Source organism: Canis lupus, chromosome 9 (genome assembly GCF_011100685.1).
Source record: "Canis lupus familiaris isolate Mischka breed German Shepherd chromosome 9, alternate assembly UU_Cfam_GSD_1.0, whole genome shotgun sequence".
NCBI lineage: Eukaryota > Metazoa > Chordata > Mammalia > Carnivora > Canidae > Canis > Canis lupus.
Genome location: NC_049230.1, coordinates 22,790,575 through 22,809,124, shown reverse-complemented (window position 1 = coordinate 22,809,124; position 18,550 = coordinate 22,790,575). Strand labels below are relative to the sequence as shown.

The following is an 18,550-nucleotide window of genomic DNA, read 5'->3' as shown; positions in this document are numbered from 1 at the left end:
CCGCCGGGCTCCCTCGGCACGTGCCCCGCGCCCCCACCCCCCGGGAAGCGCCACCTCCTGAGAGGCCCCGCGCGTGCGCGCCCTGGCGTCTCCGCCGGGCTCCGGCCGCGGGTCACCTCCCGGAAGGGGGTCCGCGGGGCAGCTCGCCGGTGGGGTCGGGAGGGCGGAGGCGGGCCGGCGGGGGCGGCGGCGGCGGCGGCGGCGGGAAGGCGACGCTGCCCCTTTAAGGTGCCACCGCCGCGTGGCAGGGAAACAGCTTGTGCCAGCCCCATTCCGCCCGGCTCCGCTCGCTACAAGAAACACAATGCATAACAATCAGGCGCGCGCTTGGAGCCGGGCCACGCGGCGGGGGCGGGCGGGGGCGGGCGGGGCCGCGGGCGGGGCGGGGGCGCTCGGGTCGCGACCCCCGACCGGCGCCCTGCGACCGCGGGCGGGCCCAGGCCTGGCGCTCTCCCGCGCCGCCGCCCTGCGCCCCCCCGCCCCCCCGCCTCGCCCCCGCCCGCCCCCGCCCGCCTCCCCCTCCCTCCCCGCCTTCGCGCTCCCTACAAAGTTCATTCCCACTAACTCTTTTCCAGGCCACTTCCCCCTCACATCTGACAATCCGGGGCCCCTCATTCTCCCAGTAATCACTCCACTGCACTAATTGCACATGCAAATATGCAAATGCGTATTAATTAATTACTATACTAATTAGTTCTGTGGTATTTGCGAGTAATAAATCATTGGATGGGAGCGAGGAAGCTGGAGACCTGGCCCATTTTCATTCTGCATAAAATTTTAATGGTCTCTCTGGCTGATCCGGGACGGCAGCGCGCGGAGAGGCTCTTAAAGGGCCAGTGGCGGCGGGAAGGGGCAGGGGCGGGGAGCGCGGGGCGACCCGGGCGGGGCCCGTGCCCAGGGCGGTCCTGGAGAGGCGGCCCGCGCCCTGCAGAGGCGTCCAGCCGCGGCTCGGCTTTTCCCCTCCCCTCCCGGGCTGAGGGTCCTCCCGGGGGGCCTCTAAGGAGAAAATCCAGACGGGGAAGGAGGAGGCTGAGCTCGTTTTCTTTAAGGAAGGAAAGAGGGCAAGGAGCTGTGAGAGACCAATGCCAAGGCCTCCGGGGGGGCCCCAGAGAGACAGAAATGCAGACTCCATCCCCAGGATGGCTGAGGAAACTGAGGCACTGGAAAGGCCAAGGTTAGCTCTCACCTCTGCCTGTCCCCAGGGGAAGGGAGCTACTAGGAAGGCCTGGGTGCCCCAGTCTTTCCATATCTCTGGTGGGGGCCACACAGGAGAGGGGGCCACCCAGGAAAGCCTCCAGCTTTCCCTTTCCACATGATCTAACTGCTGCCCCGCCCCCGTGGGCACCAGCTGGCACCCTGGCAGAGCAGTCCTGAGCTTGAGTGGGCCCCCGGGATCCTGCTTTATTTCCAGGAGGTAGTCAGGACCTGGGCACAGGGAGGGTTCTGGATGCTCTGCAGGACCATTGACTCCGGGATGCAGCGGGTTGTGCCTCGGGATTGTGCCCAAGCCAGGGAATGCCAGAAGAGGGAACACTGAAGTGGGGGCTGCAGGCCTGCCCTGAGTTGGGGTCCCGGGTACCAGGGCCTTTCGTCTGGTTCTGCTCACCTTCCAACCTTCTGCTGTCAACAGCCCCCCCGGTGAGGCCAAGACCCAAGGGGGTCAGTGCTCTGGTGGGGGCGCTAATAATAACGGCATCTGACAAAGCTATGAATTCAGGCGAACATTTATTGAGATGGAGAACTTTCTGAGAGCTCTAGATGTCTCACAAACCACCCAGTGACACAGCTTCTGTTACAGTCCCCATTTTATGGATGGACAAACAGAGGCACCAAAAGGTCAAGCGACCTGCCCAAGGTCACTTGGTCACGAGTAGCAAAGTGGAATTTTTTTTTAAAGATTTTATTTATTTATTTATTCATGAGAGACACAGAGAGAGAGAGGCAGAGACATAAGCAGAGGGAGAAGCAGGCTCCATGCAGAGAGCCCGATGCGGGACTCGATCCCGGGAGCCTGGGATCACAGCCTGAGCTGAAGGCAGACACACAACCACTGACCCACCCAGGCGTCCCCCGGAGTGGAATTTGAATCCAGACAGCCCAGCAATGGCATCTAGGTTCTTTCCACTATACTCTGGCACCTCTCTCTACTGCCATGTCCTCAGCACCTGCTGGGGTGGGGTGGAGGTTCCTTCTTTCCCAAAAAGCAAGCTGGGGAAGGGCTCTGGCTACTGGAGGTGTCAGGAGGAGGTGAAGGGTAGAGGGATGGGCCGTCACACCTGGGCCCTGTGCTGAGAACTTCATAAACAGTGTCATATCCAACCCTCACAACCACCCAGGAGGTAGGTTCTGGGATTTTCCCCATTTTAGAGCCGGGGAACCCATGGCTCAGAGAGGTTGACTAAGTTGCTCTGGACACACAGGGAGGATGTAGCAAGGCCTGGTTTACACCCAGCCTGTGTGACAGCAGTTGAGCAGCTCTCTGATGCACCCCTCCATTCCGCTGGGGGTGAGGCAGGAAAGGGTCATGGCAGTCCCTGCTGAGTAGAGACAAGAGAAGAAATGGAAGGGATCTCTGACTGTGGGGAGGACTTTCTTCCAGAGAGGTGGGGGCTCTGGAGTTGGAGTAGGGTGGGGTGGAGGTTCCTTCTTTCCCAAAAAGCAAGCTGGGGAAGGGCTTCTGGCTACTGGAGGTGTCAGGAGGAGGTGAAGGGTAGAGGGATGGGAGAACAGAATGAGAAAGCCCAGTCACAACCATATTACTCCAGAATCCTAGTGGTTGTTTTTTTCTTAATGTTAGCCCTAGCACTCCTACCTGTCCCCACCTCCCCACTCTGGAAATCTGAACACCTCCACTCCAAGATTTGCTGTTTGAGGGGACCCAAGAAATCTGGTCTCTCTGCTCTTTCCAGCAGGGGGAGGGGAATATAGTACTGTCACTTCAGAAGCACTAAGTGCCAGGCACTTGATGTGCATCAACTTGTTTAATTTTCACAATTCTATGATTGGTATTCCTAATTTTATTAGTGGAGACAGGGAGGAAGAAAAGAGAGGTTAAAAACTACTTGCTCAAGGTCACACAGCTAGTAAATGGGAGAGTGGGACTTGAACTCCAGACCTTGTGTGCTTTACCACTCTGCTCCCTCTTCCCTGCTCAGCTTCTGTGGCTTCAGGGGCATGGCCAGATTGACCCCTTTGCCCAGTGGAGTCAGGGATCACTGTAGCAGTAGGCCTTTGGGTGGGTGCCTTTAGAACTGGCAGATACAAAGATAAAGAACAAGCCTTGCGCTAATCACTTATATGGTCCTCACCCTGCCTGGATTTTCATGCCCTTTACATGCTAGTAGAAGTTGGGTAAAGTGAATGTTCAGGAGGCTGAAACCCTCCTCTCATTATCCTGAGGATGGGCATCCCCCCAGAGTGGGATGCTTTCCCAGCATTCCCCTTTGAACCCACCCTTGACAGAACAGCAGGGTCAGGGAGTCAGTTAGCTGCTGTCAGGGGGACCACCCTGATCCAGGGAATTGAGATTCCAGTGCTCTCAGGGATAAGCCCAGGGTCCTTTCGCCTCCCAGTGTCTCAGGGGAATTCCCTTAGGGAATCTTGACACCCTCACTCCCCAGCCCTAAGAAGACCTTTGACACCTACCTTCTGAGCCCAGGAGTCCTAGGGGAGGAGGGAGGAGGGCATTGCTGCCACCCACCAGGAAAAAAGATGCATCCTCACCTCTTTACTCCACCAAAGCCCAGAGAAGCTGGGTTCATCAGGGTTTCCCACACACACGCTCAGTTCCTAGGAGAATGGGGGGCAAGTCGGGGAATTGAGGGAAGGAGGCAGGAGGGGCAGGCTGGCGGCTCTGAGCTTCTCCACGCAGCCCTCAGGGCCGGGTGCCTGGGCAGGAGGAGGGGGCAGAGCAGCTGCTGGCGATTTATTAAGCAGTCACGGAAAAATTGGTTTATAAATTAACAGCTGTTTTAACTTTAGGGCCTCTTCTTCAGGGAATGGAAGCAGCCGACTGGACCGGGATCGGAGTGTGTGTGAGGGCTGGTGGAGGGGGCGGCGGGCTCCGGCAGCTGGCATTCTTCGGGGGCAGCCTCAGCTGGCACCTCGGGGGGCACCAGGCAGTGGCCAGAGCAGGGGGTCTCCAGGTGCCCAGGGCGGAGGCTGCCCCCACTGTGGGCTGTCCGCTCGCTCACTCCTCAGCGGCAGCCTACCTGCGGGCGCCGGAGGGCAGGGACACCGCTGTACTCAGGTCTGCCACCAGAGGGCAGCAGCCTCCACACGTTGATTTCTGCTCCCCAATCCTATCCCGTCCCCCTCCCGCCCCCCACACTCCCCCCCCGCCGCAGTGTGGGTCCAAACCGGTCCAACGCTGAGCAAGAGAGAAGCTGGTCCAATGCATGCAAGCACTCTTCTACTCGCCTATCCGGCTTGCTATAAAGGCGGCAGTACAGAGCGAGAACTCTGGAGTCAGACTGTCTCCTGTGAATCCTGTGAACCCTCTGGGCAAAAGTTCTGAGTCTCAGTTGCCTAATCTGTAAAATGGAATGATACTAATGAGGATTAAATGAGATAATACATATAAAAGGCCTATATCAGTGCCCAACACAGAGTAAATGCTCCATATATGTCACCCATTGACAATCTCTATGACTTTGTATTCACCCATCCATTCCTCAGTCCATCCCCCTACAGCACGTAATGCCTCCTGTATTCTGGGTGCTATGGCAGGCAGGTGATGATGCAAAGACAGATGGTGGGAGGGACACTTCTCAAAATAGTGTGTTAAGAGTTATGCAAAAGAGAATGTTTTGGGGTGATGAAAATGTTATCTGTGTTGTGACAGTGGTTATGTTGTTTAGAAATTTCAAAAACAAACAAACAAAAAAAAAAGAAATTTCAAAAACTCATAGAAATGTATATTTTAGGGGCTCCTGGGTGGCTCAGTTGGTTAAGTAGCCGACTCTTGATATGGCCTCAGGTCTTGTCTCAAGGTCCTAGTTCAAACCCTATGTTGGGCTCTGTGCTGGGAGTGGAGCCAACTTAAGAAAGAAAAAGAAAGAAGAGAGAGGGGAAAGAGAAACCCCAGAAGACTCCGCAGTGAGCATGGGGTGGGAACTAGAGCTTGATCCCACAATCCTGAGATCACGGCCTGAGCTGAAACCAGAAGCCTGAGGCTTAACCAACTGCACCCCCAGGCGCCCCTAAATGTATATTTTGAAATGCTACACTTTATTGTATAAAAACTCTAATCCAATACAATTGAATTTTTTAAAAAGCACCCTATGTGAGTTTATTCAGTGGGCAAAGGGATGGGTGATGGATGAATGAATGAACGCATGTGTGAATATGTGTGAATGACTGTCTCAGATGATTGCCCACCTGTCCTGATACCACTGCTGTTCTGGCTGAGACGGTGCCCTTGCCCTCTCCTCTTCGTGTCCAAGGGTTTCTCCAGAGGCGGGCCTTGGAATTCGTCCCTCCTCCCTCTCCTGTTTCCCCACTACCAGCTTGGGCAGGAAAAGATGCCCCAGTGTGCCCAGCTAGGGCTCCCCGGCTGCTCGAAGGTTGGTTCCCAGGGCTTCCGGGACCTCCCTTCCAGCTGCCACATGCCAACCCGGCCAGCTCTGCTCAGCTCCGTGGTGCCAAGGTCACGGGTGTGATGCCCAGCTACAGACCCACAGTGCCAGCCGCTCAGCTGCCCAAACCCTGGCCGACTCCGCCACCTGCTGGCCCTTTATGGAACCGCACCCCTGAACTTCAGGGAAGCTGGAACGGCCTGCAGACCTACCAGGAGTACAGCGCCGGACTGGGGGCTTTACTCGGTTTATCTTATCCAATCGTCACAGCTACCACGTGAGGTGGGCTTTGAAACACGAGGAAGCTAAGGCACAGAGAGGGTAAGAATTTTATCTAAGGTCACACAGCAAATTATAGATGCAAGTTTCCTACCCAGGTCTGTCCAACTCCCAGTGTATGTTTTGTCCACCTGACAGTGTCTTGCTTGGGGGAAGGGAGGGAATATTCTTGATCATCCGCTCTCCCCAACTCCCAGAAGGGAGGCAAAGGCCTCACACTTCCCTTCCAGATTCACCTTCCAGAAAAGGGGAATGTAGTGCCTCTTGTATGCCTTGTATGCGGGGCACCGTGGCAGCAACCAGGCAATGATGTGAAGAGACTCCATGAGAAGGACATGTCTCAAAATAGTGTGTTTAGACCTATGACACATTAATAGACACACTACAATTTTTTCTTAAAGATTTATTTATCTCTTTATTCAGAGAGAGCGAAAGAGAGGCAGAGACACAGGCAGAGAGAGAAGCAGGCTCCATGCAGGGAGCCCGACTTGGGACTCGATCCCCGGTCTCCAGGATCACACCCCGGGCTGCAGGCAGCACTAAACCGCTGCACCACCGGGGCTGCCCTACACTACAATTTTTATTTCTGTCTGTCCAAGCAGAAAGACCCGTAGTTCAATCAGAGTTAAGTCAAACAAGGTCTTGATTTTGTTTCTTGGACCCAACTGCCTGTGCTTCTAACTCAAGAATAATAACCGAGGAGTGGCACATTATTTTTACATCTCATTTGCATATGATTAATTCTAAGTCAAAGAGAATGGAGGTCACCCTGGCCCCTTGCTTCTCAGCGCCCCCTCCACCATGCGCCAGACCCTGGCCACAGCTTCCAGATCCCACGGGGCTCCCCCACTCTCACTAGTCCTACCCCCCTCCCCTTGCCCCTGACCACATCCCCCCAGCTCCCAGAAGTCCCATTCCCTTCCTCCTCTGTCACCCACGCAGCCCCCGCCACCTGGCCGCCCACCTGAAAAACTTTTCCCCAAGTTCTTGAGAAGTCGCGTAGGATCCAGGAGAGAAAAATCAAAGTAATAAAACCTCATTTAATTCCTCACGGAGGGCAGAGCTGTGAGCTGCAATTATCTTAATGCTGAGCTATTTTTACTCTCTTTCCATCTCTGTCTCCTGCCTCTCTCCATGGTGAGGCTTTCTTTCTCCCTTTGTCTCTCCATCTCTCTCCCATGTGTTTTCTCTGTCTCTTTTCACTTTTTCCTGCCTCCCCACCTTCTCTCTCTCACCTCTCTTCTCTGCCATCCTTCTTCCCTTCCTCCTCCTTCCTGTCTGTCCCCTATGCTTGTTCCTCTGTCAGCCAGGCTTCCCCACCCCTCCTGGCCCAGGTTTTGCAGCCAGAGCTGTGCAGACCTGGACAAAGGCTGGGGAAAGAGGGTACAGACCCTCCCCTTCACTCCAAGATCATCCCCATCGTCCAGGCCTACTCTGAGGGAGAGCCTGGATCAGGGGAACTTTTCCCTCATGGCCTCCCAGAGTGAGTGCCAATCCTTTTGGCAGCATAGAGGAGTCCTCCCTGGTCACATGAGCCTAGTCGAGGGCCTTTTCACCCTGAGGGGCTCGGAGTTGTGGCTGGTGGTGATGCCTCTCTGTCCCTGGCCTCTTGTCACCCACTCAGCTGTCCTCTGTCCCCTTCACCCCGCTCCAGGACTTTCCTGCTTCCCCGGGCACTGGAAACCACAGGCCATTCCCCCTCACCTTGGCTGAGCAGCTTGGCTCGGGGCTGTACCTTTCCGGTGCCACTTCTGACTTCCAGGACCTCCTTATTTACCCCCTCAAGGCACTATCAAAGTTGCTCTTTGCCACTCCCCAGCACGCTCCACCTGGAAAAGGGGTCTAGGCCACGCCAGGGGCTGCCACAGATGCCCACACCCTGGGGTCACAACCTGGCATCTGGCTGTTTGCCTGACAAGCATCTAAGTCAACAAACACGGTGGGTTTTGAACCAGGCCTGGGATCGGGGGAATGGATCTGAGTGGCCAGGACTCCCAGCTGCTAGAAGCAAAGCTTGGTTCTCCTGCCCCCCTCTGGGTGACACATCACGCCCTTGACCCCATTTTCACAAGACTCCTCTGGTCTCTTGCTCCCTTCTGCCAAGGACCCAGCATGCCAGGGCTAGGAAGTGGAAAAGTTGCTGGAGGGGGCGGGGCGGGGGAGTGGTCCTGCCTGTTCCAGGTCTGAGTGTGACCAGGAGAAAAGGCAGCCAACACAAACAGAGCCCCAGGAAGACACACGCTTATGTACACGTCTACTACACATGCACCCTCTCGGCGCTACAGAGAAGTATTCAGATGCTCACCCAGAGGCCTGCAACGACGATACTCAGGGCCTGGACAGATAAACAGGGACACTCTAACCCATAGGGCCAGCTCCTCCCTTTTCCCTTCCAGAGACACACAAACGCCTCTGCAGAAAGAGAGGCTCACACCTCAGAAATGAGCACACACACCTCTCCCCCTAGCTCTGCTCCTGAATGCACCAAACTCACACACACGTGATGGCACGTGTACTGGTACAGGCAGCCCCCCAACTCTGTCCCCCCGGGCTGGCTCTGTCTCCCCCGCTTTAGATCCTGGGAGAAAAGACAGGAGACACGTGAGCCCAGGGTACATCAGGGCAGGGACACATCACCCCCCCCCCTGCCCCCCAGGATCACAACCTCATCCTCCTCTTCTGCACAGGCTAGAGCTGTGGATACAGCCCCTCCACCCCCTGCAAGCTGCCACACACCAGCCCATCACCTTGACAGCCTCTGACATCCTCCCCCACACCCACACCCTCCCCCAGCACACAGTCTTCCCACACCCTGCCACTCACACCCGCATCTTTGACACTCTGACACACTTACTCACATAGACTCACACACACTCATGCCACACGGAACCCCCCCACACACACACACTCCCTAGCTACAGGCACCACAGGACCCTGGCACTCACACACACTCCCTGCCATGATGACTGACACGTGTCCTCCCACACACACCCGCTCTTTCACACTCGCTGACTCTCCAGGACACCCCCATTCACAGCGTGACATGCTGGTGGTAGTTTCTCTCGAGGACCTTCCAGGCCTCCTCGTGAAACTCCAAGGACCCAGGCCACGAAGGGTTAAAGCCAGAGTCCCGTCTCGCCGCGGCCCCTCTCCCCCCCACCCCCTCGGCCTCCCCCCATTATCCTCCCTGCTGGACTCCATCAATAATGCAGCTTCAAGTTCTCGGGAGACGGCAGGGGGCCCCCAGCCGGCTCCCCGGGTCCTGGCTCACACTCCGCACCCTCCTCCCGGCCCCGGGAGAACACGGTTCTCGGTGCTCATTGGCCACTTCCCTCTGGGCCCTCCCACCGAGCCCCCGGGCGCCAGTCCCAGGCGGAGGGGACGGGCCGGGGGACCCCGAGGCTGGGGCCAGAGGGTGAGACCTGGGGGGACGGCGAGCGGCTGACACAGACCGAATCGCGGCGAGAGGGAGGGAGGGGCAGGGAGGCGGAGACACCCCAGAGACCCTCCGGGAGAGCGAGCGAGGGAAGGAGCGAGAGGCGAGACTCCGGGCGAGGGAGCGAGCCCGCGAGCGGGAGCCCAGGCTGCAGGCGCCCGGGGACCCGCGCAGGGGGCGCGGCGGGAGCCCGAGGGCCGGGAGCCGGGAGCCGCGAGCCGGGGGCGCTGCGAGCCGGCGCGACCCCCTCCCGCTCGCCGCCCTCCCCTCGCAGCGCGCGGTATTTTTATCTGAGCGTGAGCCGCTCGCCTCCCCCTCGCCGCGCACAGCCCGCGCTCGCCGCCGCGCCCGAGCAGCGCCGGGGAGCCGAGCCGCGACCGCCGCCCGGGACCCCTGCGCGCGCCCCAGCCCCGCCGGCCACCCCGCCCGCCATGGACCCTAAGGACCGCAAGAAGATCCAGTTCTCGGTGCCCGCGCCCCCCAGCCAGCTCGACCCCCGCCAGGTGGAGATGGTAAGGGGCCGCGCCTCCCCCCGCGCCCCCCGCAGCGCCCCTCCCAACACCGGCCCCCCGGGCTCCTCCCGCGGCGGGGCGCTGCCGGGGCCGGCCCGGCCCGGGGGTGGGGGGAGACGCGGCGTCTCGGGCCACCTCGGACACGCGGGGGCGCGGGGCCGCGCGTGAAGTTAGCTGCGCGCTCGGGCAACTTTTTCCCGGGGCCGCAGGAAGCCGGGCGGAGAGCGTCGCGGCAGGGCAGGGCCGTCCCGGGCCAACCCCAGGGCGGGGGGACGGTGCCCCGGCCCCTGCACGGCGGCTGGCCTCCTGCCCCGGGCGCCCACCGCGACCGCGGCGCCCCGGCCCGGCCGGAGCCGGAGGAGGTGAGACCCGGTGCACTGACCCGCTGCACGGAACCGACCCCCGCCCCGCCGCCCCGCGCTCTGCCCCCCTCGGGTCCCGCGTGTGCGCCGGGACCGGGCCGCCAGGGGCTCGTTCCCACCTCCTCCTGCTGCCAGGCCCTCCGTGGAGCCGCAACATCGGGGTGGGGGCGACCGGTCCTCGCCGAAGCCAGACCTCTTCACAGAGTCCCGAGTTCTCTGCAGAGCCTTCCTGGGGGTCGAGAGGCCTCCAAAGGTGGTGGGAGTGGACGGAGGGAAAGAAGAGGGCCCGCCCCCCCCCCCCCCCCAAGTAGCACGTTCACTTGTTGCTGGGCTGCAGCTGACACCCAGCAGAGCAGTGAGAGTGGGGCCAAGTCACCTGGGGGAGAGATGGGGGGGGTTATGGGGAGGGGGAGGTTGGGTCCTGGGCCTAAGCAGCTTTGGGTCTGGAGGGCAGTTTGGAGAGCTTGGCAAGGGGGGGGGGGGGGGTGGCAGTTTCAGCTTCATTCACCTGATTCTCTTTGTGCATTTCCCTGGAGCTCAGAGGGGACCTAATTAACTGACAGTTGGTCTGATTGCCAAGCCCCAAGCGGGGGTGGGTTGGGGGGGGTGGGGGGGGCAGCTACTGGGAGTGCTCAGTGCCTCCCCTGCCCCACCCTCTCACTATTCAGTTTGGCTCATGGACCAAGGAGGGCAACTTTTTTGTTTTTTTTTTATGAGCACTGGGCCAAGAGTTTTACAGCCTGAGAGAAACTGCTAGTGAAACATAGCCTTCCAGGGACACCTCCAGGACCTGGTGGGTCTGGGGCTCGGGCGCACACCTGAGCCTCCATGTGAGGTTGCAGGTGTCTGCAGAGCCCTGGCTCAGCCTCCCTCTGCAGTGGGATCCAGTTTCTTTGGAGCCCTTGAGCTGACCTTAGGTGGGCAGGGCCACGTGGGTCCCATGGCCTGTGGGGCATCTTCCACAGCCAGCTTCTGCTCCTGAGGTCTGATATCTACAAAAGCAGGAGAGGATGGGCCTCCTTGATAGGGAAAGATAGAAATGGAGATGCCCATTCTGGAGGAGCCATGGAATGGGATAGGCATGGGCTAGAAGTCAGTGATGGGCTTTTCTCCTCCTTTCTCTGCTGTGATGAGCTGTGTGGCATTGAGCTCTTGGCTGAACCTCTTTGAACCCTGGGTTTTCACCTCTGTAAAATGAGGGGGTTGGGTGATCTATGGAGTTCCTTTCAGCTCTGACAGTCTTTGATTTAAAGGTTCCCTGAGGATTTCAAAGCACTGTTTGTTCCCTGCTGCCTGGGGGATGGGGGTGCAGGTGTCTCTCCTGCTCTCCCCCTCCCTCCACTTCTTTCTCCATCTCCTTAGATCCGTCGCAGGAGACCAACCCCTGCCATGCTCTTCCGGCTTTCAGAGCACTCCTCTCCAGGTGGGCCCTTCCCTGCCATCCCAGCCCTGGCCCCACCCTAACTCCCATGTCTTCTTGGGGCCCTTGCCAAAGTTCCATGAGTAGGAGACTGAGTGGAAGATGAGGAGGGTGGGTAAGGTCTGGGAGGCCAACTCTGCTGGGTTCATGTATTAACCAGGCACCTTCCAACACCCAGAAGGAAAGGGCACACTTTCCCTTTCCCCAGAGCTTGAGCCTTTGGGGAAAGTAATTCAGATTCTCTTTCTCTCTTCCCTCTCCTCCCCGTCCTCTCTCTTCTTCTCTCGGTTTCCCTTGGTTCATTGGTGGCCTCTCTCAGAGGAGGAGGCCTCCCCTCACCAGGTGAGTTTCCAGGGGCAGCTAGCTGGAAGGAGGGATGCTGAGGGCCCTTTGTGGTAGGCTGGACAGGATTATTCCCCACTGGCACAGGGGGCCACCCCTGAGGACACATTAGCATATCAACTGGCACCTTGGTAAGAGTGTCTGGTGCCAGGGTTCCACCAATACCTACGCCTCTGCCCTTGTCTTTCCTCCGCTTGGACTCTGGCTGGGCCTCTGGATTCTGGCCTGAGCCAGGCCACAGCTTCTGGGGGACCCTCCTAGAGCAGGACCTGAGGGGTGGCAGTGCCTGGACCCATCAGTGTCAGCGGAGGCTAGAGTGGTTGGCTTGGGTTGCCAGGGCTGGGGTGGAATGAAGGAAGGGTGAAGGGAGGGGCCTCTGGTGAGCCTATTTAACCTAGCACTTACCCTGGCAGAGAGCTTCAGGAGAGGGGCACCACCTCAAGTCGAAGAGACCCAACCCATGTGCCTACACACCCCCCTCGCTGAAAGGTACTATTCCCCCTACCCCTACCCCGCCATTAGTCTGGCTGGCCCCTTGACCCCTGGAACTGGGCTGACAGTGGGGGAGGGAGGTGAAGTGTGGAGCATTTGTCAGTGGGGAAAGATTGGCTTCTGTACTCCAACCACTAGTTAGGGACCAGCTCTTTTTAAATTCATCCTTGTAGAGAAGGGGCCTAGAGGCTGAAAGGGGTGGCCCTGGGCCTTATAATCAGGTTGCAGGGTTGAAAGAAAAGAAATGGCTGCCCTAAGTGGCAAGTATCATCAATGCAAAGACATTCAGCTCTGTTCCTCCTCTTTGTAAGTGTGTGCCAGACCACTTTCCCCACCCACCGTCCCTCCCCAGCGGGAGCACTTTCCCCAGGTGCAGCACTGGCTCCCCTCTCCCACTGGCATATATTTGCACAGGTCAGCAAACTGGACACTTCTCGAGTCCTGCTTCTTTCTACATTAAAATACAAGTCTTTCCTATAGTACTCATTTGCTTTGTGTGCCAGGCCTCACTGGTGGCATTGGGCAAAATCGGAGGAGTGAGTTTATGTGCTGCCAAGGTGAGCACAAATTGGAGTAAGATTTAGCCCAGACCCTCTTGGGGCCTTTTGCTTCAGAGGGTCCTCGGTGAGTTACAGAGGAGAGGCTGGTTAAGCCTGGATTTGAAGGATGAGGAGGGATTCAACAGGCAGGCAAGGCATGGAAGGACATTCCAGGAAGAGGAAAGGCCCTGGGCACAGGGAGAGGAGGTATGAAATCACAGAGTCTCTTGAGTCAGCCCGGAGACTTGGCTTCCGGCGGGGAGGCAGGCAGTGGAGATGGGGTATGGGAAGGATCTCTAACTAAGCCAAAGGAAGCCTTCCACACACACCCCCAACCTCAGCTCTGGCCTGAGGCTCTTCCTGCCCAGGGTGGGAGGAGATGGGAAGGGCTGCTGTGAGCTCCCAATGGGCTGGGTTTAATGAGTTCTTGGCATGAGCCAAGGTCAACAGGCACACCTGTCAGCCTACCTGTCAGCCTGCCTGCCAGGGTTAGGAGCAGAGAGGAGAGGCTGGGAGGAGAAGAGAGAAGGCCAAGGGCATCCTGTCTCGCCCCAGGAGAGAAAGAGGAAGGGACAGTCTGTGGGCAGCGGGTATGGCATGTAGAAGGACTCCCCACCTGTGGGGATGTGGGGTAAGGCCAGCCCCCAAAGGAGGCACAGGGGGGTGGTGGCATCTTCTCTGAGAGAACAGAAGATCTCCCTCCCCCCTACTCTGGTCTGGGGAGGGCAGGAGTGGTGGTGAGGAGCAAGAACAGTCCCTCGAACTCTTGGTCACGAGCCTGGGGCCGAAGGCTGGGGTGAAGAGGTTAGGGCCAAGGTGCTTCCTGGGCATCCTGCAAGGGCTAGAAGTTTGCTCCCACTGCCATTGCCCCTTTGGGCCGCACCGTAGCCCAGTCTATGTTGGGAGAGGTGGGGCAGTCTGGGCCTTCTGGCTTCAAAAGAGAGACTTGTACTGGGGAAGTCCAGGGCCCCAGAAATGGGGACAGATAGAGAAGAAGACAGCTGGGAGGGCCAGGGAGAGACCCCAGAGAGCCCAGAGAGGCATGAGGGGAGGCGCCGGGCACAGGCACTCAAGGGCACCAGCATATCTATTGTCATAATCCTCAGAAATTAAACTCTCCTCCCCCAACCAGGGGGAGGGCGGGTGCTCTAGCTGCCACCTCCTCTCTTCCCTTCCCCCCAACCCTCAGAGGACCCTTCTGTCCCTGGAGGGCACTGTTTTGCAGGCTTCGGCCCCTTTCTGGGCAAGGGACAGCTCCTGTTAGGGTTGGGGCTTTGTAAGGGGAACAGCTAATGGCCTCCAGGGGAAAGGTGGACAACACTGAGCTTGAGCTGGGGGGACTCTCTGAGGCCGAGCTCTCTCACACTTGGCTCAAGGTGAAGCTCTGCCGCGTCCCCAAGGCCAGGGCAGGGCGGTTTATTGCATTTTTATTGCCTGGCTAGCTTACCCAAAGCCAGCGGGAGGCACTGGGCTGGGAGCCTGGGGCAGGGCGGGGCGGTGGGCACACACAATGCACCCTCTGTCCCTGTCCCAAGTTGGCAGGAGCGTGGTGCCCTGTTCATTGCACCAGAGGTTTCCAGCCTGGATCTACCCCTCTGGGCTTTCTGAGGCGGGGGTGGGGGGGGGAGTGGGGGTGCCTGCCTACTGAGAAGGAGCAGGAGCAGAAGTAGGAGCAGGAGCAGGAGCAGGAGCAGGAGCAACCCCAGCCCCTTGCTTGTCAGCTTCCTATCTGTGAGCTGTGAGTTCTGCTGCCCAAATGCTCTTAAATCCCACCAGCTCCTGGTGCCCCTGCTGCCTCTGCCCCAGCCACTCCTCAGAGCATCCCCTCTACCCCTGCCATTCCCCCAGAATCCCCCAGCCCTGGCCCCTTTCTCCTAACTCCCTGGGCCTTTCCATCTCTTGGAGACTTCTCCCCAGCTGCCCACACTGTTCCTTTCCTGGGCCCTATCCCAGCAGGCCTTGGTGGTGTTGGGGGGGTGGGTGGTGTTTGCTGCTTTCTAGGTCACCACAGAGGGAGCTGGAAGCTTGGGGATGTGGGTCAAGATTGTGGGGGCTGCGTCTGAGCACGGCACATCCTCAGGCACAACTTCACTGGCTGGAGACCGTTATATTCTCTGTCTCTGAATTGTTCCTGCCTCAGAACCTGGGGCAAAAATGTGTGGAGTGGCATCTCTGACAGGGGCAGAGCCAGGGAGTGGGTACCGAGCCCGGCACAGAGAGGGGGACAGGATCAGGGTAAGCAATGAGCCCTGGGCGGTCTGAGCACCCTGCTAGAAACTAAACCCATAGGCCCTGGCCCCATGGGTACTGTGCCTTCTACTGGGGCTGTAGCTGGTGGACACTGTCTCCAGTGCCGGGTCCTTGGCGAAGCAAGCTCCCCAGTCATGGAATGTTAAGCTGCTGCTGCTGTACCTGCCTGGTCTTGTCTTGTTTGGCACCCTATGGTTCGAGGGAGCTGCCTGGTGCCAGCCTCTGAGGAGGTCTGCATCACCGGACAACCTAGGAGCCAAACGTGATTAAGGATCTAACCCCTGCTGCTTCTGCCCTGGTATGGCCCCCAGCAGACTGGCCTGTGACATTTTATTTTATTTTATTTTATTTTATTTTATTTATTTTATTTTATTTTATTTTATTTTATTTATTTTATTTTATTTTAGATTTTATTTATTTACTAGAGAGCAAGCACAAGCAGAGGGGCGGCAGAGGGAGAGGGAGAAAGAGAGGGGGAAGCAGACTCTCTGCTGAGCAGGGAGCCAGATGTGGGGCTCTGTCCCAGGACCCTGGGACCATGACCTGAGCCGAAGGCAGATGGTTAGCCAACTGAGCCACCCAGGTGCCCCTGTTCTGTGACCTTTAGCTTTTGAATTAGACCTCTGAGGGGGTGAGCCATGGCCCAGGCTACAAGGAGGTTGGGGCTGGGCCACATGCCTCTCCAACTCCATGGGCTGCTTCTTGGCCTTGCTCACCCTTGCCTTCCGGGGTCCCCCTGTGCCAGCCGTGCAGCGTATTGCTGAGTCTCATCTGCAGTCCATCAGCAACCTGAGTGAGAACCAGGCCTCAGAGGAGGAGGATGAGCTGGGGGAGCTGCGGGAACTGGGCTACCCAAGAGAGGAAGATGAAGAGGAGGAGGAGGAGGATGACGACGATGAAGAGGAGGAGGAGGACAGCCAGGCTGAGGTCCTGAAGGGCAGCAGGGGGTCTGGTAAGCTGAAGGGGCGGAGGAGCCTGGGTGATACCAGCATGGGCTTGGCGGGGTCCTCCTTGAGAGTCCTGGGGCACCCCTCCCAGGTCGTTCTTCACACATGTAAACTACCATCACACGGTAAGGGCCTCCCCATCCTCCCACCCACAGGTGCCTTACCTGATGATACCAGGGCTGCCCCTATCCCAGTCAGGGTGTCCCTAGTAATTCCTCTCCTCCCTAAGAATTCTGGCAAGGCCACATGAGGTTTGAGGCTAGACCGAAGAGAAGACTTCCCATCTATGGCTGTGAAGGGGGTATGAGGAGGTGCAGAGATAGAGAACTAAGAGGCCCCAATGCCCTGTTACCTGTGTTTTTAAACGTAGGATGTGGATACTGCTGGGAGGCAAAGAGCTGGTTGCTAAGTCCTCCCCAGGACCCTGTGGCTGGTTCTCCCCAGTTTATTTCCTTGGCTGGAGGTGAGAGGGTGCCCTCTAGTGTCTAGATGGAGAATCCAGGATTCAAGAACCAACCTGGTCCTCTGCACTTCCAACCCCAACTGCCTGGGAAGAGAGGGGCCAAAGAGGGGGCCTAAGACCGCTACAGAAGACCCCAGATCCAGAAATCTCCACACAGGGTCCCAAGGCCCAGAGAATTCCTAGGCAAAAGATCTCTGCTCTTCCCACGGCTATTTTTTAGCTATGGAAGGCTGTCACCATATCTATCCCTTCTGATGCACATAAAACTTTTTGGTCTCACTATTTATGGGGACGAAAAACAGTCGACCACCCCTGCCTGTAGACTTCAGCCCCTGCATCCAAACAAAATGCCTTGGACCTCCTCTCTGCATCTCTGGCAGTAGGGTGTCAACCCTGGAGCAAAAGCTCCTGTTGGAAGTTGAGTCAGCTCCCACTGAGACTCTTAAGACAGGTAAAGAGGAAGCAAGAGGAGACTCTTCCCTCTGAAAAAGCATCAGGGCAGAGAATCAAATGACAAGACTACCAAGGAGCAATGACGGTTGCCACCACTCCTGGAGTGCCGCCTCTGGGCTGGTCAGCATATTAACTATTACCTTATTTAAGGCAATCTACAAAAAAAAAAAAAAAAAGGCAATCTACACGTTTCCTCCTTACCGTCCCCTTCAGAGAGGCAATAACTTATAATAATCTAATAATAATCTATAATAATCTAACTCATATAGCTAGTCACTGGGAGCGCTATCTTGGTCCAGTGTTCTCTCCATTATACCATGATGCCCTCAGAAAACTTAGCCTCGGCCAGCAGGGAGCCTCAGCTCTTACTCCAGGACGCCTGAATGGTTACTCAGAGGCTATGTTTTAATCCCTTCATCCCCATCCCCAGCTGGGCAGAAGACAACTTGTGGCCAGGGTTTGGAAGGCCCCTGGGAGCGCCCACCCCCTCTGGATGAGCCCCAGAGAGATGGAAGTTCCAAAGAACAAGTGGAAGACCTGGCACTAAATGGTGAGGCGAGGTAGCGAAGGATGGGGAGGCGGGGCTGGGATTCTGTGGGCGTGGCCAAGCCCTGAGTCCCTCTCCTTGCCTTGCAGAGCCTGGGGAGGGGCCACAGCGCCCCACCCACCCCGAGCCTGGCACATAGGCACCCGGCCTTGCATCTCAGAAGGAAGTGGAGGGGGCATTGCTGTTCCCCAGAAACCCACTCTGCCCCCACCCTCTTTTGTACCCTTCCCCCTCATTCGCTAGGGCTGTGGCTTCTGACTTCTAGAAGACTTAAGGCTGGTCTGTGTTCGCTTGTTGCCCACCTTTGGCTGATGCCCAGACTCCCTGGGCACTTGCTGCCTGATGCCTACCCCTGCCAGTCATTCCCCCATTTACCCAGAGGGAGGCGAGATGTGAGAGAGTTTGCATTGGATAATCCAATAAGGGGGGGGGGGGCAAAGGTTTATCCGTCACAATTCTACTCCCCAGCCCCTTCTCCTGGGCACAAGAAACCCACAGGGCAGGACCCTAAGATCTGGGGAAGGAGGGTACTGAGAACCTGTATGTGCCCTTAGATCCTTCTCCATCCCCTCTCCAACGGGGGATTCCAAGTTACCACCCCTCTCTCTGGCTTCTACCAGGGCCCAGGATTCAGGCATCCTTCTCCTCAACCTCAACATTTTGGAAATCTTCCCCTTATCGCCCCTATGCCCCAGCCTGGGTGCCTGGAAGAGGGGACTAGCAGAGGCTGCTTTGTTGCGTTTTGTTTGTGCTTTGATGCCAGGAATGCTGCCTAGTATACGTCCTTAGGGGGGCACACGGTGGGGAAGCCAGGTTCTCCCTGTCCTCCAGCTGCTCTGCCCCCTTCCTCTCTTCCCTGATTCCAGGCCTTGAACCACTCCTGTGCCGTAATAAATAAATCTTTGTAAATAACTGTGCTGACACTTCTCTTT

At 57.8% G+C, this 18,550-nt stretch overlaps 1 protein-coding gene across 3 annotated transcripts; it reads left to right on the top strand.

The window, feature by feature from the left end:
* The first annotated feature begins 9,059 nt into the window (after window positions 1-9,059).
* PPP1R1B (protein phosphatase 1 regulatory inhibitor subunit 1B) lies at window positions 9,060-18,530 on the top strand. Of its 3 annotated transcripts, none has more exons than XM_038547431.1 (7): window positions 9,288-9,803; window positions 11,528-11,588; window positions 11,905-11,927; window positions 12,341-12,416; window positions 15,954-16,160; window positions 17,502-17,621; window positions 17,708-18,530. In XM_038547431.1, exons 1-7 carry the CDS (start codon window positions 9,723-9,725, stop codon window positions 17,755-17,757), a joined length of 618 nt encoding a protein of 205 aa, XP_038403359.1. In that variant the 5' UTR covers window positions 9,288-9,722; the 3' UTR covers window positions 17,758-18,530. The 3 variants fall into 3 exon arrangements, with proteins under 3 accessions (XP_038403358.1, XP_038403359.1, XP_038403360.1); XM_038547432.1 differs by lacking the exon at window positions 9,288-9,803 and adding an exon at window positions 10,844-10,958; XM_038547430.1 differs by lacking the exons at window positions 9,288-9,803; window positions 11,905-11,927 and adding an exon at window positions 9,060-9,270.
* Window positions 18,531-18,550: the final 20 nt, after the last annotated feature.